The sequence below is a fragment of the Notolepis coatsorum genome, assembly GCF_963971535.1.
Source record: "Notolepis coatsorum genome assembly, chromosome: 12".
Taxonomy (NCBI): Eukaryota; Metazoa; Chordata; class Actinopteri; order Aulopiformes; family Paralepididae; genus Notolepis; species Notolepis coatsorum.
In genome coordinates, this window is record NC_140176.1 from 44,423,130 (window position 1) to 44,448,983 (window position 25,854).

Consider the following 25,854-nt stretch of genomic DNA (forward strand, 5'->3'; position numbering starts at 1 on the left):
GAGCAGAGTCCCAGAACCAACTGGCTGAGCGGGCATCTCTCTAGGGTCTCTCTGTAGGCGAGGGCTTTGTTATGGAGTCTCTCTCTCTCTCTCCTTCTATCTTTCTCCTTATCTCTCTCTTTCTCCTTCTCTCTCTCCCCCTCCTCCCTTCTCTAACTTAGATGAGAGATAGGTTCACCTCTTTTATTTTAATTTTTTTACTGTAGACATGCTCTGATATTTCTGCAGCTGTAGTCGTGTCCACAGACTTGTTATAGTATCTTGAGGACCGCACGCCCGTTAGGGAGGAGGGCAGAGGAGCTTGTTAGTGTCTTGAGGACCGCACGCCCATTAGGGAGAAGGGCAGAGCAGCTTGTTAGTGTCTTGAGGACCACACGCCCGTTAGGGAGGAGGGCAGAGCAGCTTTTTAGTGTCTTGAGGACCACACACCCGTTAGGGAGGAGGGCAGAGCAGCTTGTTAGTGTCTTGAGGACCGCACGCCCGTTAGGGAGGAGGGCAGAGCAGCTTGTTAGTGTCTTGAGGACCGCACGCCCGTTAGGGAGGAGGGCAGAGCAGCTTGTTAGTGTCTTGAGGACCGCACGCCCATTAGGGAGGAGGGCAGAGCAGCTTGTTAGTGTCTTGAGGACCGCACGGCCGTTAGGGAGGAGGGCAGAGCAGCTTGTTAGTGTCTTGAGGACCGCACACCCTTTAGGGAGGAGGGCAGAGCAGCTTGTTAGTGTCTTGAGGACCGCACACCCTTTAGGGAGGAGGGCAGAGCAGCTTGTTAGTGTCTTGAGGACCGCACGCCCATTAGGGAGGAGGGCAGAGCAGCTTGTTAGTGTCTTGAGGACCGCACGCCCGTTAGGGAGGAGGGCAGAGCAGCTTGTTAGTGTCTTGAGGACCGCACGCCCTTTAGGGAGGAGGGCAGAGCAGCTTGTTAGTGTCTTGAGGACCGCACGCCCGTTAGGGAGGAGGGCAGAGCAGCTTGTTAGTGTCTTGAGGACCACACACCCGTTAGGGAGGAGGGCAGAGCAGCTTTTTAGTGTCTTGAGGACCGCACGCCCGTTAGGGAGGAGGGCAGAGCAGCTTGTTAGTGTCTTGAGGACCGCACGCCCGTTAGGGAGGAGGGCAGAGCAGCTTTTTAGTGTCTTGAGGACCGCACGCCCGTTAGGGAGGAGGGCAGAGCAGCTTGTTAGTGTCTTGAGGACCGCACGCCCTTTAGGGAGGAGGGCAGAGCAGCTTGTTAGTGTCTTGAGGACCGCACGCCCATTAGGGAGGAGGGCAGAGCAGCTTGTTAGTGTCTTGAGGACCGCACGCCCATTAGGGAGGAGGGCAGAGCAGCTTGTTAGTGTCTTGAGGACCGCACGCCCATTAGGGAGGAGGGCAGAGCAGCTTGCCAGGCTGTGTTCATCCTTCGCTATAATGTGACTGTTGTCGTGTCATTAAAAGCACATCAAACTTGAATCCCATTTATGTGCAATAACTATCTGTGGATTCAAATAAAGTATTTAAACTGTGTGTGTGTGTCTTCCTGCCTGTGTATCTCACCACGGTTCATGTGGTGTGACTGTATGCATGCGTGCCTTTGTTTGCATGTTTACATCCGAGCTTCCTACACAGCTTTCGCAAGCGTGCCTGGAGCATGTGTTCAGCATGCATATTTGAATAGTTTTCTTGTGCGTGTGAGAGGGGGAGAGAGAGGGGAGAGAGGGGGAGAGAAAGAGAGAGTCCGGTGTGTGTGTGTGTGTGTGTGTGTGTGTGTGTGTGTGTGTGTGTGTGTGTGTGTGTGTGTGTGTGTGTGTGTGTGTGTGTGTGTGTGTGTGTGTGTGTGTGTGTGTGTGTGTGTGTGTGTGTGTGTGTGTGTGTGTGTGTGTGTGTGTGTGTGTGTGTGTGTGTGTGTGTGTGTGTGTGTGTGAGTGATTTCCCATTGTAATGAGCAGTTCCACGTTTACACCTCCAATACATACTTTAATCTTCATCATCAGCCTCTGTGTCTTGATGCTCAGACAAAGGAATATAGGAGGAATATACAGTAGGCCACCTGAATTTCAGGATATCTTATCTACAGTACGTTTGGTTTCAACATTGGGGACATCTTAAGGGTCTGCTGGAGATTTTGAAATCTGGTGTTCTTTTATGCACAAATGTGTGCCTTTTTTGCATCAATTTATGGTGGAAATGTCTTGTAATGGAAAATAATAATAACTTTATTTGTATAGCACTTTTCATACAGAAATTGCAGTTCAAAGTGCTTTACAAGAGTTAAAAATACAGGCATAAGCGAGCATACAAAAGATAGAGAGGTAGCAAGGTAAGGTAAATCACAGTTTTTCAATAATAATAAAATAGAATAGATAGAGTAAAAAAAGTTCTAACATACAACAGAGCATCGCTATTAACACAACAGTAACGCACGAAATAAACGCACAATAAACATTACCACTAGGCGCGGGACGCGGGCGTGAGGCCGGCCGGCGATCAGCGCTTCACTTTCGCTCCCATGTTAACAGGTGTCGCTGTTCACACCGGCCGCACGCAGGCGGGTGACTCGCGGGTGGGAAGCTAATTTAATCGCTTTGGTTGGATTCAGAGGCGTGCGCCACGCGCATTTTCACAGAAATACACTCAATATCTGCATTATTACCACACATATAGATGTTGTTCAACCAGCTAATGTGTCTGTATCTTTCCCAATACAAATAAACCATACTATACTTTTTCAGGAGTACAGTCACACTGATTTCATCATTCTAAAATGTATTCTAACATTCTAATTAATTATATAATAACTGGTTAATATACATGCAAAATTGACAATAGAACACTGGAACTGGAAATCTTTAAAAAAAAATCTTCAAACGGGGACTGACTTCGCATATAGACTAGGCATTTACAGCTGTTCCAATGTAAATGTGCCTTCCTCCGTGCGCTCTGAAGTCAGACTTGTGTGGATGGCCACGCGCGCTGTTCTCGCACTGTTGCGCTGGCGCCTGGTGGGTTTCAAGTGTAAGGCTCTGAACCTGTTAATATATAGTTACAGGTAAGAAGGATATATAAATATTTTTACCCCCTTGTTTTTTTTCCCGCTTTTTGGGAGGGGGTTGTCTTTCATTTAGCTATATTTTTTGGAGGGGGACAAGTTGACCTCTTCTCAATATTGAGGGGGACATGTCTCCTGAAAAAAGTACAGGTTATTTTTTAGTTGACCAGGAACACCGTCAGCTGAGTTTGGTTTCCATGTCTTCCAGATAAGGCAACGAGAAGTGTGATATCTGAAGGTGCACTATGCAGTTTGGGGAGAGAAATGAATTTACAAAACACATTTACTATATATGTAATTCTTCAAATGATTCTTGTGTGATCATAAATCAAATATAATTATACCATGGCCTTGGGTGAATACTCTTTTCACTCCTGCAGGTGTGCATTAAAACTGATTAACACTCAAGTTTAATCACCGTTCTAAATTCATCCGCTACCCAACCCGTAATTATAGCAACATTAAAGAGCACAGCTGTCTTATCAACTTGATGAACTAATGACATTAAGGAAAACACACTAATGGTGGATTTTAACATTTCTTTCAATCTATTTGGAGAATAACTTTTTTAAGAATAGAACATGGTAACACTTTATAATAATACTCTGTTATAAGACATTTATAAGGCATTTGTAGATAATGAACTAATCATGAACAAACCATTCGTAAACTATTATTAAATAATGTATAACTATATTTGTATAACATTTACAAATTATTTATACATTATTTATAACATTATCAAAATAGTTTGTGCTTGATTTGTTCATCATTAAATAATGTTATTTAATGTGTAGTAACACATTTGTAGATGCATTGAAAAATGGATATGAAAAAACTACTATACCTCAATTTATTTGTTCATGTTCAACAAATGACAATCTGGCTTTTATGAATACAGACACGAAGCAATTACCAGACTTGTCTTTTCATGTTTAACTAATTATTTGTTATACATTCATAAAACATCTATAAATCATTTGCAGATGCTATTGTGTGCCCTAATCTAAAGTGAAGACTATTCACCATTAACAAATGTCTAATACAGTTTGTAAATTATTTGTTGACTTTTTTACAAATGTTGTAGACAGCTTTCAGATCCACCCTTCTTTGTGACATCAAACAGTGACAGAATTAGGACTATAGACAAAAGCAATTTTATTAACACAAACAAAGCAACAACCAATAAACGTTTATAATAAAAAGAAAGAGTCTCTTTTGACACGCCATATAAATGTAACCTGGGGGAGACTAGGACCCAGGAGTTCCCTGGCCAGGTATTGCCAGAGTATGTAGAGAGAGTAGCATGAGACTTGAAAGTTGAAAGTTCACGTTTGTTCTCGTCCGTTTGAGCTACACGTTATACATTAGCAGAGCCAAGGAATTCATGCTGCCCCACGTTTAAGGTATGAGCAGGCTAAACACCTTTTTCGTTGGTAAATCTATTCCATAATTTCCGACCTACAATTTATAGTCCTATATTTTGTATAGACATCCTACTTGATACAGATAATTTCCGATATTACATTTTATATGTATTGGTAGGCCGATAATATCGGACATCTCTACTTATAACAGAGTGTTATTATAAAGTGTTACCGAGCAGGGTATGCAGAAAAGAAAGAATCCAAGCTAAATTACACCTTGTTGTAATTTATATTATGAATAACCGGCTTGGTTGTAATTCATCCTGTGACTAACCAGCTTCGTTGTAATTTATACAGTGACTAACCGGCTTGGTTGTAAAGGGGAGTCGAATTATTCCTTGTAATGAGTCTGCTTTTTTTTTTAGTGAATGCAAAACATTCACCAAAGATTTTCTAATGCTTTTATTTTATATTTTTGTAAAATGGCAGTGGTATAAGCAGAATAATCAACTTGTAGATGATGTTAAGTGGTTTTAAGGCACCACTCATTTTCCGCCGTTGACTAAAACATATCTCTTCAAACAATATCTGAACTTCTCCAGATAGAACCGCGGGACCTAAAGGATGAAACGTGGGGAAAGGGGGGTGAAACCCTCATTCATCAAGTTTTCTTGGAAAATGTTCTATTTCCACACGTAAGCACAGAATTTAGAATGTGTGCACGCACAAAAAAAACGGGATTTATCACACGTGCGTACACAGGTCATACGCACACCTGTCATGATAAATATCACCTTGCTTCTACGCTGAGGCTCGTGCACACTTTCACGTATTTGCATACCAAAACCGCCCCGATTAACCATATACGGTAATGGAACACCCCCATGAAATGTGGAAAAATGGACTAAACCGAGGGAAGCGTGTTATGAGACAGGCTGACAGACGTGTACACGTACGGTGATGTCGGATATGATATCTATTAACCATTGCTGCCTGGGCAGCGCAAACACTAATAAAGACAGTGCTAGAATATGACTGCCTTTTTCCGTTTTGTTTGATTAATACCCAGGGATTAAAGTTCTCCTCAATTTTATTCCAAATTGCGACGGATTTTCCGTCAATTTTCTACCTGCTGCATATGATTTCTAGAGGCATACAATCTATTTTGATGTCAGTATTGGGTAGCCTATATAAACAATAATACGAGAGCATATACAGGAACAATGAATCTCACTGCCATGTATGATGTAGCCTGCCTATGTGATCAATACATGAACTTGAATTCCATCATGTTTGTGTGCAGGAGCTCACAAGGCTGTTGTCACAATGGGTGGTAGTACAGTAATAACAGTCTACACAATATCCTATGTTCTATTATGACATGATCTGTGATGACAAATGTTCTAGAATGTTTGATTATGACATCATACTCTGACAGCATACCTATGATCAATAAAAACGCGAACTTGAATCCCATCATCATATTTACATAGTCTGTCCACTATCTTTATTACTTTGTTATTCCCCCCCCCCATCTATGTAAAGCGACCTTGCATGGGTCTCTTGAAAGGCGCTATTTAAAATGAAGCTATTATTATTATTATTGTTGTTATTATTATTATCATGTCTGTGTGCTGAGCTCAGTGAAGTTTCAACGGAGCGAGGTAATCTATTCTAATCAACAAATTGAAGTAGAAAGCATTCCGTTGTGGCCAATCTTATTTGGAAACATGACACAAAATAATAGTATGTCGCTTTTTATTTGAAACAATATTTAATGGCGTTTGGAGGTGGGTGTTCTGCTTCTGCCCCCCGTGCCAAACAAGCAAGCCAACCTCTTGTTCCCGCATGAGCCCGTTATAATTACACTACTGTCGCTATTTTACAATGAACTATAATGAATTACGGGTCATACAGAAGTTGAACACGCCAGTGTTGGAAGTAATGCACGGAAGCTTATTTCCACGTTGAAACTAATGCATTAACGTTAGGTTATGGCTATAACCAAGTTCTGTTAGTTAGGGGTGACGCTTGGCATCACTACTGCACTCCCCCGCGTACGTGCACGCGCACTGAATAAATTCCACAAATGTACCTTTAATACCAGTATTAGTCTGACCACACCCCTCATCAGCTTACCTTCCTAAGCAGGTGTGTGGTCACCTGCTCTCCTCCTACCCAAGCTTTCACCACAAGGTGAGGTCAAGGGCTGCAGCGGCCGTCTGATGCCAAGCGTCACCCCTAACTAACAGAACTTGGTTATAGCCATAACCTAACGTTCTGTTCCGTTAGGGGCTCTGCTTGGCATCACTACTGCACAAAGGGAGGCCAAGCGTAGCCGCTGGCTGACAAATACACCCCGCTGACAGCCCCCCACAACCATCAGAACAGGGAGGGCCGAGCCCCCCCGACCCCCCCTAATGGAGGGCATCCCCCCTATTAGGGGCTTCACGAGAGGGCGACGGACCCGACCGTGCGAAGAGGCACTCAAGCAACCCAACGCACAGGGTGAGCAGACCGTGGCTTGACCCCACGACTACACCCACGCACAACCCGCATGCCACCCGGGAACGAACGTAGGAAACAACCTCGTCACTGCCCCCAGAATCACGGGGTCAAGGGCAAACCCAACCCCGTGGCAAGGCCGTAGCAGCGGAGCGCGAAGGAAGACCCAGACCCACCAAAAGGACTGGACTCCCTGGAATGGGGGCCCGGAGAAGTCCATGATGCCAGCATCAAGACCCCACCAGGTGGGCACCTAGTGACCCCGCCCCCCACATCGCCAGCGCATTCGGACAAAGGCCCCTCAGGCGAGCGGGCCCTGTCCTCCCCAACAGCACACCGCCTGGAACACAGGCCCTGCAACAGGCAGACAGTATGGTCATAACACACAAAAGTTAACCAAGGAAGCAGGCAGCGCACCGGGGAAAAAGACCAGGCAACAGGCTGTTAACCCAAGCCTGGAAACTGCGGACGAGGCAGGCGCCAGAAAGGACAGCTGAAAACAGCCGCCCCGGCGGAAGGGGCGTAAACTGGCGTTGTCGCATAACCAAGCCTTTAAACAGCATGTCAGAAGCGGGATCCTTAGACCACTCGACCCCTGACAGCTGCTCACAGAAAAAGCCCATACGATCGGCAGACGTCATGAACGTGCAGGGGCACCCTCAACCGGAGAACCGGGAGTTGACACTGCAGCAACACACCAGAGAACCAACCACCCAGGCATCACCCCATGCAATGGTTGGTCCCATAACCCCCAGGAAAGAAACCCCAAAACACATCTGCGGCACCGCCGCAGCCCGCGTTCTGGTTTCCAACAGGGCTATCCCGGGCCTACGGGTCAACGAGCATCACCCCGGACCGGGCCCGGTGATACGGGGAGCACAGGGTCCCCCGAGGAGGTTAAAACCACCCCAACAGGCCCCTCAGCGTCAAACGCAAGAGAAGAGCGTAAAAAATGGAAGACCAGCCCCAGCACCCCGCACTCGGTATTCCCAGGAGGTCACCCAACCAAGTACCAACCAAGACCAACCCGCACAGCGGCCGAGATCCGACGAGATCGGACGCGTACAGGTCGGCACGGCCGTAAGCCATTACGACAGTGCAGAATACAACGCACCTAACAAGGGTCCCATAACGCTCAACCCTGTGACACCCGGATCGACCCAGCATTTTTCCCCCTGAAAAAACCCCAAGTCCCTCAGGGTACCAGAACAGCAGATCTGCATCCCCAGCGGACAACGGGTGCAACTGGACTGGACCAGCGCGACCAGAACCAGTCCCGTGCCCTAATCCCGCCGACCTGCCAACCCCAGGAGAAGGGGCAGATATGCGTGTTTGATCCCAACATAAAAAAGAAGGCGCCACCCAGACGTGTCGGTATGAACCGCGCCCGGTGGCCCACCCCTATGGCGTGAGACCCTTCCCCATATGTCCAGACCCATTCCGTCATCATCCCCTGACATGAACGGGAACCCATCGACAACACACAGGGTGTCGGAAGAGGAAAAAAACCCCATCCCAATTGCTCCATAAAAACGCTGTTTCACCCAAGCAATCAAGGCGCGCTAGTCAGCCAATGGCCCAAAAGCACATCCTGAGCCAGCACTACGTGTGCGTTTGGACATACCCACATCAACAACAGGTCGTTTAGACCACCATATTGAATCCCCAAGACGCCCAGGGAAACGACAAGAGGGGCGAGATGCAATCAACTCCATGAATGAATGAATGAAAAAATTTACCCAACAGACTGCAGAAAAGGGTACAACCCAGTACGGCAATACACACAACAGGTTAAGGGGAGGCAGACCTGAGAAAGACGTTTAGTCTTGTTACCATCAGGGACCCTCATTTCCAATCCATCAAAACACATTCAACTCTTTATACAAATAAAGAAAAGGCATCACCCGTATGACCCAATCTGCACAGCTGGGAGTAAAAAACCCTGTTTTTCACATGATTTCAATCCAGTCACTCCTTTTAATCAGAGTGTAAGACCAGACCCTTCCCACATGATACCACGGTCAAGAAAAAAGATATGTAAACTGTGAGACACGCGACCAAAAGACTCAAGTTTGACACATAAACCGGGCGCAGCAGGCCTGTGAGCCCTGCGCCCAACCTCGACATCTTTAAGACACCAGCTCATGGAAGGCGTCGCCATAGCAACAACGCTACAACAGGCGGGGGAAACCTACCGGATCCTGTCATGTAACAGGAGTCGGTAGAATACCCCTTCCCCCCCCCCCCCCCCCTGTCAAGCACTGGCTTGGCCCTGACTGGCTCAGCAGAAAAGATCAAAAATCCCCTAAACCAATCAAGTGGGGAAGGAGGGGTTTATTCGACACCCCCTCCCGAAACACACCCTTTATCCCTACACACAGAAAAACAACCGTAGCCATCTTGAAAAACCTCCGGTAGAAAACAAAGCATAGCGAAGCTAATACAATGCCCGCTACCCACAAAAAGTGTAAAAGGTTTTACAACAAAACACAAGTCGCCTGTGCGTGAATCCTATACCCGTTGCCTATGTCATACATAGGAAAAACACGCTGAACGAGAGTAAGCGGCTAGGCCGTGAAATGTGTGCGTACGAGTATTACTGCAACTAAACAACACAGCATTGTGAAAACACATATACTTAGTCAAAGCAATGGAATAACACCAGTTCTAGCTGCATGTGGAGCATCAAGCTAAATAGAACCTATTACCGAGTGTACGTTGCAGACCTTGCTTAACCTCGTAATCACAACACAACTCACCCCACAACGTAAAAAAGGGCAGATTCATATATACACAGCCCCACCATATGATTTGTTTGAAGAAACACACAGTTTGTTCGGCCAAAACACAGTCCCCCTCCGTTGGGGAACTTTCTTTATTATTACTAATTAAATAATGTGTAAGGCACAAAATCACAGAGGGGCCGGGGAGGGTGTAGGGGAGGGGACACAGAGGGGAAAAAGTCACTCTTAACGGCGTCTGCCACCTCACGCCGCTCGAGTCTTGCCACCCCGGGGAGCCCCGGAGGGACGGTAGGTTACAGTCTGCTGGACACGACGTTCCCTACCGTCTCCTCCGGTCTGGGATGGGCCGGCAGTGGCAGAAGCGCCGTTTCGTCCCCTGGCCCTCTTGGCAGGGCCAGCAGCGGCGGCGGAGGCAGTGGTAGCGGCGACGGAGACAGCTCGACGTCGCGGAAGCCTTCTGCCTCCACCGGCAAGGACGGGAGGCGGAAAATGGGGTTGGAGGATGGATCTCTCCTCTGCCATCTCTCTGCACGTTGAGGTCATCAACCGCAGGGCCTTCCCGAACAGGCCAGCGTCGGAGAGGGCGGCCGTCAGAAGAGGAGCTCTCTTCTTCTCTGGCACACGGGCCTGCTCCAGCCAAAGGTGACGCTGGCCCAGGGTGGCCAGGGCGCGCACTTTCCCCATGGCTATGGCCAGCACCTGGGAAAGATGCAGGACAGCTCCCGCAGCCTGGGTGATCTGATCGCATTTCACCTCGGTCAGATCCGTGCCGCCCGTCATTATCCCCGATACAAATCTAGCCAGGTGGGCGATGTTAGACGCCGCAGCCAGCGATTGTGTACCAGCGATAAATGACTGGTCACCCCAATAAGCCAATCGCCTAGCCGATTTCCCCTGGAAAACCGGCTTGCACAGTGGCTCCCACACCATATCCGGACAGAGGAGCGCGGCCATCGGACTGTCAAGCCGAGGCACGCCCTCCCCCATACCTTTGACCAACCCTGCTACCCGCGTAACCGGTACGTAGGTAGGAGTTAGTCCCATAATGTTGGCCACCGCCTGACCCCGACGAACATAGGCCCCCATCGATGGGAAAAATGGGTAGACAACGTCCACCCCTCTCACTGGGGGACGCTGCCAGGGATGGCCTATGAGGTCATCAGGGACAGGTGCAGGCAATGGCAGCGGCAGCGGCACACCGTTTGCGGTAGCGGCTACCGCCATGAGCTCGGGAAACAAGGCCCGCAGTTCCCCCTGCGAACCTTCCTCCACCGACCCCGCATCCCTCACATACAGCAGGCTGCGACTGGTCAAGGAGCCACAATCCGATGCGGCCGACAATAGGGCATCCTGCCGCTGAGGCCAAGGTGGTTCCTCGACATCCTCGAACAGGGCGCCCCATGGAGCCATTTCCCCCCCCTCCGGGGTCTCCTGAGGAGGGATACTCTCCTCCACGGGGCCATCAAACAAAAATCCGTCCGCCTCGTCCATGAAGTCCTCAGTCTCCATCGGAAATCCCGAGCCGGACGCATCTTCGCTGGTCTCCAGCAGCTCCCCACACCCAGGCCGTTCGCGTCTGCACGCCACCATCTTGCGACGCGAGCGAGCAGACGCGAAAAGTTTGCGTCGCAAATCCTCCGGCTCCAGAACAACCCCCCGTTCACCAACGGGCGATTCCCCAGAACCAGAGGAACCAGAGTCGAGATCAGGCCATCGCCGGAGCGACGGCACCGACCCCTCGGCTCTTCGGTGAGGAAAACTATCCACCGGCAGTCTCCCGGGCTGGGTCGGCAACCACGAGAGTGGCAACAGCCCAGCACCGAGGCGCACAACGGAGGCGGGAATGGAGAACCGGTGGTGAAGAGTAGGTCTAGCGGGTCTACTCTCAGCGGAATACATTATGACCCAAACCTTTTCTTGTACAACGAAAGTGAGAGAAGAAAAGATTAAGCACAATGTAAACCAGTCACAACTCTTTTCAACTAACAACACGTCAAGTGGGGTACTACCGAGGCACTTCCTTGTGGTGAAAGCGAGAAGGAGGAGAGCAGGTGACCACACACCTGCTTATGAAGGTAAGCTGATGAGGGGTGTGGTCAGACTAATACTGGTATTAAAGGTACATTTGTGGAATTTATTCAGTGCGCGTGCACGTACGCGAGGGAGTGCAGTAGTGATGCCAAGCAGAGCCCCTAACGGAACAGAACTGAGGAGCGCATATGCCGTAGTAACGATATTCTACCACTGGGCGTCAGCTAAGCATGCTCAGAGCTGTGCGTAGACATAAGCACAAAGTCAAGCACAAGTTCGAATTGATAGATCCCACACTTTGCTTAGAAATGGTCGTACGCACGGCTTAAGCACATATCTGTGCGTACGTCACGTTGATAAATGAGGGCCCGTACGAAAGTCACAACCCTGACAGAGTAGTGCACTTTTAAGCCAGATTTTCTATTTCATTCATTCATTCAACCTGTATTTAAACTCGATGAGGTTTCCCTCATTTACAGTGACATTGAGTATACAATTAAAAGAGATAGAATAGATAAAACAAAGATAAACACAAGTAATCAGCACGATAAAATAGAATTAAAATAATATAAAAACAGGAAAAGCAATTACAAAATGACGTACAATGGTTATGGCTATAGAATGGCTATAGACCATATCTCATTATGTCACCCTCTTATCCCAGTATAGTGGAAACGACAGCTCATAACTCGACTGATCCACCAAGATGGCTCAATACATAATTACCCCGTTTGACAGGTTGATGGTATAATAATTACCAATAAAGTCTTCACTGCCGGAAAAACCTGGCACTGCACACACAGAGAAAGACAATTGAACCATAAGACTGTTTTTTTATCGCAGTACAGAGCTTTAAATTATTAGCTGTGTAATAAACAGAAGAACCAATCACTCCAGCCCCTCGGTGCTCCGTCATCTTGACACACACACACACACACACACTTATGAGAGTGTCTTAGCTTGGGGGCCGACTAATGACTTAAGCTGGCCTGGGGAAGGCCATCGTCCTCTGATGGAATCCGGTCTAACAAACAGAACGTCAGCGCTCTGTGAGAGAGAGCCGGCCGACGTCTTGTTGTCACACTGTGGTTTTTAGGGAGCTGACGCCAGTTAAGAACATTATTGTTCCTCACATTTTAGAGCCCTATTTTGTGCCGATTAGGTTCCTCGCTCGGTTTTAAAAGACTTGCTTACGCTCAACAACAAACACTAAGCTGACTCCAGAGTCCTCGTTAAAACACATTTACACACGAGATAAAGTGGGGCTTTAAATGTCTAGGATTGTCACAGGGAAAAACAAACACTTTTACTTTTCTTTTTTTCCACGCCTCCGCTCTCCGTCCCTGTTCGCTGGAAAACAAAGTCATTTATATTGGGATGACGTTTTTATCATGTTTCTTTTCTCTCTTTTCTTTCTTTCTCTCGGGAATCAGACATGCTGAATAATAGGCGTGTGGTAATCACTTCTCCTCTCCTCCATCTCTACACAATCACCCTCAGGACACTCGTGTAGACAGCACAGCGCGGAGGAGGAGTAGGAGGAGGAGGTGGAGGAGGAGACAGCTGGGAGACATAGGGGAGAGGGTGGAGAGGGTAGGACAGGAGTGTGGGAGAGGGGAGACACAGGGAGAGATGTTCAGTACACTATACTGGTGATTAGAGTGGGGTAACTAGTCGATACAACAATATATTGCAAGACCTTGCATGCCGATATTATATCAATACTTTTATTTGATAATCACATTTTACTGCAATAAAAATTATGGGACAGACTGACAAAGTTATTTTATTAGATAAAACAGATGAGGTATATATATTTTTATTGCAGATGGTAACATAATAGTTCATATTTAATAAGAATCAAGTTGTGGTCAGTGTTAAAGAGGCTCTATGCAATTTGTTGTACATTGTTTCATGTACAATTGGCCAGTTTGTGATGCACACTAAATAATCTGATACGTTTTCATGTAAATTCGGTGAATAAATACAGAATTCCTAATTTTTTTTGTCTTCTGGGTGTTGTAAACAGAGAAGAAGAAAGAGTGTTGTAGACAGAGAAGAATAAAGAGTGGTATAGACAGAGAAGAAGAAAGAGTGTTGTAGACAGAGGAGAAGAAAGAGTGTTGTAGACAGAGGAGAAGAAAGAGTGGTATAGACAGAGAAGAAGAAAGAGTGTTGTAGACAGAGGAGAAGAAAGAGTGGTATAGACAGAGAAGAAGAAAGTGTTATAGACAAAGGAGAAGAAAGAGTGTTATAGACAGAGAAGAAAAACAAGTGGTATAGACAGAGAAGAAGAAAGAGTGTTGTAGACAGAGGAGAAAAAGAGTGGTATGTACATGTCGAAATACTTCCCAAAGGTCAGTGAATACCACAACCACAACACCAGAGGGAGTTCCACAAATCATGTTCAACCCAGTTTCGGCTCAAACAAGGGACTAAACACGTTTCGCAATTATGCCACAACTATGTGGAACGCCCTACCCACAGCCGTAAAAGAATGTGAATCCCTACCCACCGTCATAACTGCTTTCAAAGAGCACCTACGGGAGGCTGCCATTCGAAACTGGCCCCGGTGTCAGGATGGAGGTAGGTGAGTTTCAGTTGTGGTATGCAATCAAGGAGACGGAGAGGGTGTACTCTTAAGTAGGTTCGATTTAATAGTAAAGAACACAAAGAGTAATACTAGGATACATTGCCGAGTGGCAGGAAAGAAAGAGGGAATATATAAATGAAGCTTAATGGTGGTCCAGAAACCGGAACCGCCCACGTTATCTCTGAACGTTATAATGAAGACCTGACGAAGAGCAAACAAAAGATAGAAGGGTTAAGTAGCGACCACATTCCAACATTCCACACACACCCCCGTGACAGCCAATCAGGACCCATACACTAAGTGACAGCACTAAGTGACAAGGGAGACAGGTGACAGTAGCCAAGTGACAGATGACAGAATGGTGGGTGGTTCACAGACAGCAGTCAGCGAACCAGAGCGTAACAGTACCCTCCCCCGACGAACCGCACCAGACGTTCACCTAGGGGCCTCGGGATTCAGCCGCCGGAAATCAACGATCAGGCTGGGATCTAAAATGTCCCTTTGAGGCACCCAAGAACGCTCTTCTATTCCGTACCCCTCCCAATCCACCAAGAACTGAAACCCCCTACCCCTCCGCCTACAACCCAGTATCCTCCGCACCGTGTAAATGGGCTGACCACCAATAAACCGAGGCGGAGGAACCGTAGGTAGTGGCGGGGCCAAGGGCGATGAGAGGAATGGCTTCAACAGGGACACATGAAACGTCGGATGAACCCTCATCGAGCTCGGAAGCCGTAGCCTGTAAGCCACAGGATTCACCCAACGCACCATTTTAAAGGGGCCTATGAAGCGAGGAGCCAGCTTCCTGGATTCCACCCGGAGAGGGAGATCCCGGGTGGAAAGCCAAACCCGCTGCCCAGGACGGTAGACCGGAGCCGGACGGGTTCTAACAGAAACCTTCTGCAGCGCCGTTCGGACCCGCTTCCACGTCATGTGCCTGGGCCGAGGGCACCTCCGCCTCCTGCTCCTGCTCGGGACACAGAGGAGGTTGAAAACCATATTGACACTGAAAGGGAGACATACCGGTAGAGGAGGAGAGAAGAGTATTATGCGCGTACTCAGCCCAGGCCAACCTCCTACTCCATGTTGCCGGGCAACCGGCAACGTAACACCTCAAGACCCCCTCCAGGTCCTGGTTGACGCGCTCCGTCTGCCCGTTCGACTGCGGATGGAACCCAGACGAAAGGCTGACGGAGGCGCCGAGGCCGGCGGCAAACGCCTTCCGGAACCTGGAGGCGAACTGAGGACCCCGGTCCGACACGATATCCACTGGAAGCCCGTGGACCCGAAAGACATGCTGTATCACCAGATCAGCCGTCTCTCGGGCCGAGGGAAGCTTGGGAAGAGGAATAAAGTGGGCCGCCTTAGAGAACCGGTCCACCACCACCAAAATGGTGGTGAACCCGTCTGAAAGGGGGAGGCCAGAAATAAAGTCCAGGGATATGTGCGACCAGGGCCGTTTAGGAATAGGAAGCGGCCGGAGGAGACCCACCGGTGCACGGCGAGAGGTCTTACTGCGCGCGCACACCGGACAGGCCGCCACAAAGGAACGTGTATCACCCTCCACTGTCGACCACCAGAACCTCCTACGGATAAATGTCAGGGTCCTGGTGGCCCCAGGGTGGCTGGTGAGGGATGAGGCATGTGCCCACTGCAGCAAACGTGAGCGTGCTGCCTTGGGCACATACGACCGCCCCGGAGGGCCCCCACCAGGATCAAGCTCCCGTGTCAGCGCCGATCTTACCACCTTATCTATGCCCCAAGACACGGGTGCCAAAATCAAGAACGGTGGAATAATGGGATGGGGCTTCTCCTACCGACCAGGAAGATCAAACTGGCGCGATAACGCGTCAGGTTTGATGTTCTTGGAACCGGGCCTATAGGAGATGGAAAATCAAAATCGTGTGAAGAATAACGCCCACCTGGCCTGGCGAGCGTTAAGGCGTTTAGCCTCTTGGATGTAAGCCAAGTTCTTATGATCAGTCCAAACAATGAAAGGATGTGCCGCCCCCTCTAACCAATGTCTCCATTCCTCCAGTGCCAATTTTATTGCCAACAACTCCCGATTACCCACGTCGTAGTTACGCTGGGCAGACGACAGACGGCGAGAAAAAAAAGCGCACTTTCCCATCCTTTAAGCATCTCTGAGAGAGCACCCCCCCACCGCAATGTCAGAAGCATCCACCTCCACAATGAACGGAACCTCTGCATCGTGGCGGACCAATACAGGGGCGGAGGTAAACCGACGTTTGAGATCGCAGAAGGCCGACGCCGCCATAGGCGACCATTCAAAGCCAGGGAGAGAGGACTTAGTGAGAGCTGTTAACGGATTGGCTAAGGCGCTAAAGTTGCCAATAAAGCGACTGTAAAAATGTGCAAAGCCCAAAAACCGTTGTAACCCCTTGAGCGACGAAGGCCGTGGCCAGTCCAAGACTGCACTCACCTTGGCTGGATCCATGCGAAGATCACCCTTCGTCAACACAAAGCCCAGGAAGGAAACAGTATCAGTGTGAAACACACACTTCTCAGCCTTAACGAATAGTTGATGCTTGAGGAGACGGTCTAGCACCTCTCGAAGGTGCAGTTGGTGTTGCACCATATCGCGAGAAAAAATTTGGATATAATTTAAGTAAACAAACACCGACACCCCAATCAAATCTCGCAGCACGTCGTTAACCAGGGCTTGGAAGACTGCCGGAGCATTAGCCAAACCAAAGGGCATGACCAAATACTCATAGTGACCATTAGGCGTATTAAATGCAGTCTTCCACTCGTCTCCTTCTCTAATCCTGACCAGATTGTATGCATTACGTAAATCAAGTTTAGAAAAGACCTGCGCCCCCTGTAAGCACTCAAAGGCAGTGTCCATGAGAGGTAACGGATATCGGTTCTTGATGGAAACGTCATTCAATCCCCTATAATCAATGCACGGACGCTGACCCCCATCCTTTTTACCAACAAAAAAGAAGCCAGCGCCGGCAGGAGATGTGGAAGGACGTATGTGCCCCACAAGCAATGCCTCCTCAATGTAGGTGTTCATGGCCACGGTCTCGGGGCGTGAGAGAGAGAACATACGCCCACGGGGCAGGGAGGTACCGGGTAGGAGTTTAATGGGACAGTGGTATGATCTATGAGGCGGTAGTGCTTTAGCACGTGTTTTGCTAAAAATGTCCGCAAGGTCCCAATAGATCTTAGGAACCCCTATCAAATCGGGATTAGAGGGTATGACAGAATCTGCGACGCTCCCCACCATCATGGAGAGAGAAGGAGGAGACGAAAGAGAAGAGGGAGGGGGGGAGGGAATGGGCAAACTCTCGCCGAAGACCGACTTCACGTCGTCCTCCGTTGAAAGTTCGCCCGTGACCCAGTTAATATGACGTTTGCAAGAAGCCAACCAGGGATGACCCAACACCACAACAGAATAGGAGGAGACAATAACAAACAATTGTACCCACTCCCACCCACCACCCCGCCACCCGGATGTGAACAGGAACAGTACGTTGAGTGACGCTCCCACTGCCCAGGGGCTGACCGTCCAGGGCGTAGATGGGGACAGGAACCCCCAACTCCTCGACCGGGATCCCCCACTCCCTCACCAACCCCAAGTGTATAAAATTGCCCGCCGCCCCTGAGTCAATGAGAGCCTTAGTTCCCCTAATGCTACCCCCACAGTTAACCGCCACCTCCAAAAAAGTGCGTGTGTCAGTAGGTAGTGCTGAGGTGAGCCCACCTGCTGGCGCCTTCTCAGGGCCCAGCAGGGCACCTCCCCTTCCCGACTGGCGCCGAGTCGAGCCGGCCTGGTCCTGACAGCTGCCGAACCGATGGCGGGTGCGGCTGCACCGGAAGCAGCGTCTCTCTTCAATGAAGCGCCGCCGCTCCTCGTCCGAGAACGACAGCGCCCCAAGCTGCATGGATTCATCACCCAGTGGCCCACTCGTGTAATGCAGGAAGCTGTCAACACCGGGAGGAGAAGGGACACATACCTGGGTAGTAGTTTCACGCTTCCGTTCTCTCTCCCGATGTCGGTTGTCCATACGAATGGCCGTGTTGATGAGCACTTCCAGCTGCTCCGGGATCTCACACACGGAAAGCTCATCCCTCATCCGTGCGGAGAGCCCCTGGACAAACAAGACAACACAGGGAATCGCCGGCCAAGCTGCCTCCCGAGCCACGATCCGGAAATCAATGGTGTAATCTGAGACAGTGCGGAGGCCCTGCCGGCAGGCGAGAAGCCGCTCACCGGCCTCGAAGATCGAGAGTACTCGGGAAGTGTCGAAGACTCAACTCCCCGGTAAAGGCGTCCACACTGTTGCAGATTAACGACCCACTTTCCCATTCGGCCGTAGCCCAGGAGAGTGCTCGACCGGTGAGAAGGGTAATGATATATGCGACCTGGGATCTGGAAGAGGGGAATGAACGTGGCTGCAGCTGGAACACGAGTGAACACTGGGTGATGAACTCTCTGCATCCCTCCGGTGATCCCGTGTAGCTGCCCGGTGGAAATAGCCGTGGCTCCTGGGCCCGCGCCTGGTGCCCAAAAGCTCCCCGACCCTCTTCGCCGCCGAGCGCCGCTTCTCCCGGCACCGCCTCTGCCACCGTTGATCTTACTCCTGCCACCTCGCCTTGCGCCCTCTGGGCCGTGAGCAACGCAGAATGCGCTGTCTCCTGCGACGTGATGACGAGCCCGCCCAGCCGAACCAGCTCGGTGTTGACGAGTTGTTGATGTCCGTCCATTCGCTCCAGCGCACTCTTTTGTGCCTGGAGCATCTCCATGATTGCATCCATGGAACTCTGATGATGGTCAGGTCTTCTGTCAGGATGGAGGTAGGTGAGTTCCAGTTGTGGTATGCAATCAAGGAGACGGAGAGGGTGTACTCTTAAGTAGGTTCGATTTAATAGTAAAGAACACAAAGAGTAATACTAGGATACATTGCCGAGTGGCAGGAAAGAAAGAGGGAATATATAAATGAAGCTTAATGGTGGTCCAGAAACCGGAACCACCCACGTTATCTCCGAACGTTATAATGAAGACCTGACGAAAAGCAAACAAAAGATAGAAGGGTTAAGTAGCGACCACATTCCAACATTCCACACACACCCCTGTGACAGCCAATCAGGACCCATACACTAAGTGACAGCACTAAGTGACAAGGGAGACAGGTGACAGTAGCCAAGTGACAGATGATAGAATGGTGGGTGGTTCACAGAAAGCAGTCAGCAAACCAGAACGTAACACCCCGGTAAATGTCCAAACCCCCCCTCACCCAACCCCCTCCAATGTACAGTTTCTTCCCCCTCAAATGTATATATTCTCTTTTAGAAACTCTGTCTCTTAAACAGTACTGTATATTTGTATATCTTGTATGTCATAAATGTCTGGATGTAACAGTACTGTATATCTGTATGTCGTGTATGTCATAAATGTTATGATGAATAAAAAATGGGGGACCCTGATGTAAACAAGATGAAAGTCTTTCTCTGGTCTGCATCCCCTTAACAATTGTGTGTATTGAGCCGTACTGCCCATTCTGCAATCTGTTAATAACGTTTTCAATCAATCAATCAATCAATCTTTTCTTCATATCAATCTTGTGTCAGACACGACAGAACCCCTAATCTCATCTATGTTTTCCATTTTTGTCATCATGTCAAACTGTGTATTTATTATTGTAAGTCTGATCAGAGCTCTTGCTCACTTTTCTGGTCAGACGCTTGTGTTACACTTGTCTCTGATTGTAAACTGAGGATACTTTCTGTGGCCACAGAAAATAAACTACTATCTGAATTTCTACAGTTCACACTCTTGGCTCCTTTAAAATAGTCCATGTGTTATAGACAGAGAACAAGAAAGAGTGTTATAGACAGAGAGGAAGAAAGAGTGTTATAGACAGAGAGGAAGAAAGAGTATTATAGACAGAGAAGAAGAAAGACTGTTATAGACAGAGAAGAAGAAAGAGTGTTATAGACAGAGAAGAAGAAAGACTGTTATAGACAGAGAAGAAGAAGAAGTGTTATAGACAGAGAAGAAGAAAGAGTGTTATAGACAAAGAAGAAGAAAGAGTGTTATACAGAGAAGAAGAAGAAGAAGAAGTGTTATAGACAGAGAAGAAGAAAAAGTGTTATACAGAGAAGAAGAAGAAGTGTTATACACAGAAAGGAAGAAGGAGTGTTATACACAGAGAAGAAGAAGAAGTGTTATACACAGAGAGGAAGAAGGAGATGGTGAAGTGACATCATCATTATTCCGTGGTGCCGGGCCTGAGGCCTGTGGAGGCTGGGTGGGCAGCATTCCGCTGTTGTCATATCTCCATATGGATCACGCTTTTCAGGAATTGAGAAAAAAACAGATTTTTGGACACTCATGTATTTTTAAAGATCTGCATCGGAGGTTGAATGGGTTCCGTGGTTCTTTAATTTCAAGTAAAGAAAATTGCTATAGTTGGAGATATTGGGTTTTCACCCGACAGCAGCGATGTGTTCATTAGTTGGACTCGTCCCAGGTAGGGCTGGCCTCCTTACGACTAACTGATCTCCCCCTGGGTCGCCGTGATTATGGGCAAGGTCCTGGCATTCAGCCTGCTAGTACCCTTCCTCTCCACTAAAATGATCAGTGCCTCTGGGGAGCTGAGATAAGGGCAGAGATGGATGGAGATGTCAGTGGAGATACTTTAGCTCCGGGGTTCTCAACCTAGGAGTCAGGGGGTCGCAACATTTATTTTTGTGGGTCATGAAAATATATAGCAATGCGTAAAACAGAGCTGTGTTTTGAGTATATGTATTTTCTATCTACCTGTAAATTGTACTACATTACATGTATACCCAAACTATATATGGTGACATAAAATCCACATTCTAGCTTTATTATGCTTATGCAGCCGAAACAATGCTCTGCTGTCCATGTATTTTTGCCATTCATTCATATTCATATTCAGATTCAGATTCAGATCATTTTATTGTCACAGCTTTTTCAGAAAAAAACGTGAGATGCTTATTTTTCCCAACAACTATAAAGCTATAACTATAAATATAAACTATAACTATAAACTGAATAAGCTATAAATAACTATAGACTATAAACTAAAACTATAAACTGGACATAATACACAATGTATATTCTATCTATACAACTATACATTATATAATAATAATAATAATGCAGGACCTCTTTAGAGAGGTCTTTATTCGGCATGCAACGACACAACAACATGCAATGGGCGGCACACACATGCAATTGTCTTTCTCAGGGTCGCCGATGCGATTGAGCTCTGCTCTTAACCCATCCCCTCGTCCTTCCCCCCAATAATAATAATAATCTTCATTTATATAGCACCTTTCATACACGGAATGCAACTCAAAGTGCTTAACAGAGACACGTCTTCTTTAAACAAGTCAAGAAGAAACAACACAATAAGTCAAGAAAAAACAAGAATACCATAAGGTCCAAAAAATTATAATAAATTCAAAATAAATAAATGCAACACTCCCAGACATACCCCAGGCGAAGGTAAGGAAAAACTCACTAAAACCTAACAATAGGGAAAAATGCACCACAGGCAATGTGGAGGAGAGAAACCTTAGAAGGGCCATTCAAGGGGGGATCTCCCTTCTTAGATGTCAGTGATATTAGTGTTGCATGTTGCAGTTGGTAAGCATGCACTCATGTGTGTAGTGAAACACAGATAAGTGCATGCGATAGCAACTGAACATTTTGAAAAATTTAATATAGAGCTGATAGTGATTAGCAACTGAACATTTTATAAGATTAAAGATAGAACTGATAGCGGATCTAGTTGAGGCACAGGGGTGCGTCCTCCCGGGACGTTCTACACTCTGGTCATCACTCCGAGACTGCCGAAGACAGGGAGACAGGGGGCGACGCAGAGAGGGTCGCATCCTCCGGGTCATCACGGGACGTCGAACACTCCGGTCATCACTACGAGACAGCCGGAGATAACCCCAAGAGCTGCCGGGAGCAGACAGGGCATCGGCGAGGTACCGCGCCCGGAGACCAATCCAAGTGCTCCTGCCCATCTTTGTCAGGGACGCGACAGCGTCAGCGATCTGTTGTGCATGTTTTTCCATTGGGTTTCTCTTATCGGGGCGGGAACCCTTGCGAGCACGGGGAGAACATGCAAACTCCACACAGAAAGGCCTGGGAGATACCCCACCTGGGTACCTGGCATCGCGGAAACCTGGTCCCCAAGCGGGAATCGAACCCTGGACCTTCTTGCTGTGATGCGACAGTGTTGACCACTACACCACCGTGCCGCCTTACAATTATATGTTATCAGCAGAGTGTGCTTGTGTGGTGTGTTAGTCACTTGCTTTTGTGTGTATGCTCATTCAGTGACAATTCAGTGATAATTGTACACTCAGCTCTGTGAGTGGATCACATAAGCGGGAAAAACCTTCTACTGCGAGATTCCTCGCGCTAACACATTCTATTAACTAAAACACAAGTGACTGCGTTCAGCGATGGGCCGACGATATGTGAGCGTGTGAGCTGAGTTAGCAGTGTCAGTCCTCTTTGCTTTGCTAGGTTTGATTAGATTCTGTTCCGAGCAGCCTTGTCTATAGACGAGTTTAAATAATGAGATGTCTTCAAGATGCACGGTTGCCCGTTCATCTGAAGTAACCCCCTTCCCCTTTTTATCTCAGTACCTCAGCCCCTCTCACACCTAGCCAAACTCAACACCCTCTACCAGTGATGCCACTAACGCGTTACTAAGTAACGCGTTATTGTAATCTGATTACTTTTCCCCGAAAATAGTAATCTAACGCGTTAATCTTTAAAAGCTAGTAATCTGATTGCAGTTACTTGTCCAAGTGGCTGTGCGTTACTATTTCGTTACTATCTCATCATAAATTCATAATGCAGGCGGAATGCAGTATTTTATTTCGTTTTCGACAGTCAAAAATACATTTTGAGCTGTTTTTCTTATTTGGGAGTGACGTCGTGTGGCAGTGAAAGGGTTACACAAGAATGTGTCCCGCGGCGTGACTGGACCCTCTGTCTGAGAGTGACTCTGCTTTGGTCCAATCACATTCCCCATCCACAGTCTGCGAATTAGAGGCAGAGTAGGGCGGGTCTTCACAGCACGTCATGTGACATATGCGCCAATCGTGTGACAGCAGGGCTCCGTCGTTACAGCCTCGTCTGCACAGAGAATTCCACCCCAAAACGCTTGTCTAAACGCAAAATTAAAAGTGAAACCGCAAGAAGACTTTTGCGGTTTCTGTTCAGACTTCCATCCCAAAACGCTCGTCTAAACGTAGCCTCAGTTTGTGTCAGCTAAGCCGGGTGAAAAAAACATTCATATGCGGAGGAAACAAAATACTGTCTACCGCTAAAAACAGCACATCCAATTGCATTGAAAGCATCTGGAATCACAACACTAGCCGACGCTTCGACTAGGTACAGGAGGACTCAGAGGTCCACCAGCCAAACAGCAAAAGAGAGAGATTGTTTCTTTCCCTTTTGATTAATGTATATTTGATGGTGGCAGAGCAAAAGCTCTTATTTGCCAGATTTACAGTTAATTTACATGTTAAAGAGAGACTGATTGTATGTTTATAGAGAGACATTTATAAAAACAATTTAATAGTTACAGTTGATATAATTGAATAGTTCAGCCTGCATTTGTTAGATGTGATACACTGGTTTTGTAAAACCACTGGCTGGCTGCTCTAATGCTGTGAGCATCATAGACTGTTGCTTTACCATACTTGATGGTACAGAAGCTGAAGTACTAGTTTAACAATTTACGTTATGTGCAGAGAAACAAGTTAAAAACAATTTATGCACTTTCAATAAAGCGTTTAAAAAAAAACTGTTGGGGGAACGACGACGACTTCGTAACCTAGTTACTTTCAAAGTAACTAAGTTACTCTGATAAGCAAGTAATCAGTAAAGTAACTTGGATTACTTTTTAAAAGAGTAATCAGTAATCAGTAATCGGATTACTTTTACAAGTAATCTTTGGCATCACTGCCCTCTACTCTACTCTACTCTACTCTACTCTACTCTCTACCCTCTCTCCCTGCACCCAAGAATGAGTAATCCAGTTTGCTTCGCTGTGGTAACCACACTCTATTTTAAGGTGCGCATATATAATTAAGGCAGACTGCACCTGGACGGAGAAAGTCATAGGATCACACGCGTGTGCGTGTGTCTGTCTGTGTGTCTGTCTGTGTGTCTGTGTGTCTGTCTGTGTGTTTGTCTGTGTGTCTGTCTGTCTGATTGTGTGTATGTGTCCGTGTCCCACATACGAGAGGCACTATTGGACATTCACTAACTTGCAGTTGTCATGCTGAGAGAATAATATTTGATGCACACCAGCACGGCACACACACAAAGACACACACACACACACAGAGAGACACACACACACACACACACACACACACACACACACACACACACACACACACACACACGCACACAAACAAACAAACACACACATCTCTGCAAATAATCCATGTTCCCTGTCTGTTGATTTTATGGGCCACTGAGTCCATAGACGGGAGAGTGAGTTCACTTTTTAGGTTACATTTCCCCTGATTAATGAATTGTTTAGTTTTCATCCAGGCACTCTCGATCCAATGCACACTCTCTCTCACACACACACACACACACACACACACACACACACACACACACACACACACACACACACACACACACACACACACACACACACACACACACACACACACACACACAGAGTCGCACACAGTCGCAACACGCCACACATGCCATACACACACAGAAACACCACACACAAGTGTGAATGTGCTGAGTGATAGCCAACCTGCCTGATATCCGTGTGTGTGTGTGGGGAGGGCACGCATGTACAGTATGCATGCATGCATTTTATCTGTTTCTGCATGTTATCTTATCTCCCTTTCTCTCTCTCTCCCTCCATCCCTCCCTCGTTGTCTCTCTGTCCCTCTGTCTCCCTCTCTCTTTCTCCCCCTCCCTCTCTCTGTCTTTCTCTTCCCCCCTCTCTCTCTCTCTCCGTTGAGTCTAACATTTTCTCTCAATCTCTCTGTCTCTCTCTCCCTCTCTCTTTCTTGCTATCTCTCTCCTCTCTTTCTATCCCCCCTCTCTCTCTCTCTCCGTTGAGTCTAACATTTTCTCTCTCTCTCTCTCTCTCTCTCTCTCTCTCTCTCTCTCTCTCTCTCTGCAGGATCATGGAGCACTCTCCGAAGCTTCAGATCCGGAGCCACAGCTACCTGCGGGCGGTGAGTGAGGTTTCCATCAATAGGAGTCTGGACAGCTTGGACCCGGCAGGGCTGCTTGCCTCGCCCAAATTCCGCTCGCGAAACGAGAGCTACATGAGAGCCATGAGCACCATCAGCCAGGTTGGTGGCCCCCAGGGGGCCGCACGCCCCCCTTCCCCCCCGGCCGGCCCCCAAGGTCCCCCACCCCCATCTCCCCAAGGTTGTGCAGGGGCGAGGAAAGCCTGTCTATAGCCTGACCCTATAGATTCCCAGATCAGATCACCGTGCGGCAACAACCCGGCCACTGTCGGATGTCAGCATCAGTAGCGGCAAGTAACTAAATACATTTACTCAAGTACGCTGCTTGAGTAC

General features: G+C 47.9%; 1 protein-coding gene across 1 annotated transcript in view; it reads left to right on the forward strand.

Moving 5' to 3' along the window:
- The window catches only part of dlgap1b (discs, large homolog-associated protein 1b), a gene marked incomplete at both ends in the record, with an annotated part of 107,387 nt that overhangs the window by 8,939 nt on the left and 72,594 nt on the right, over positions 1 to 25,854 (forward strand). Inside the window, 1 exon segment of the mRNA XM_084325825.1 lies at positions 25,449 to 25,623. Coding sequence (XP_084181951.1) covers positions 25,449 to 25,623 — 175 coding nt within the window.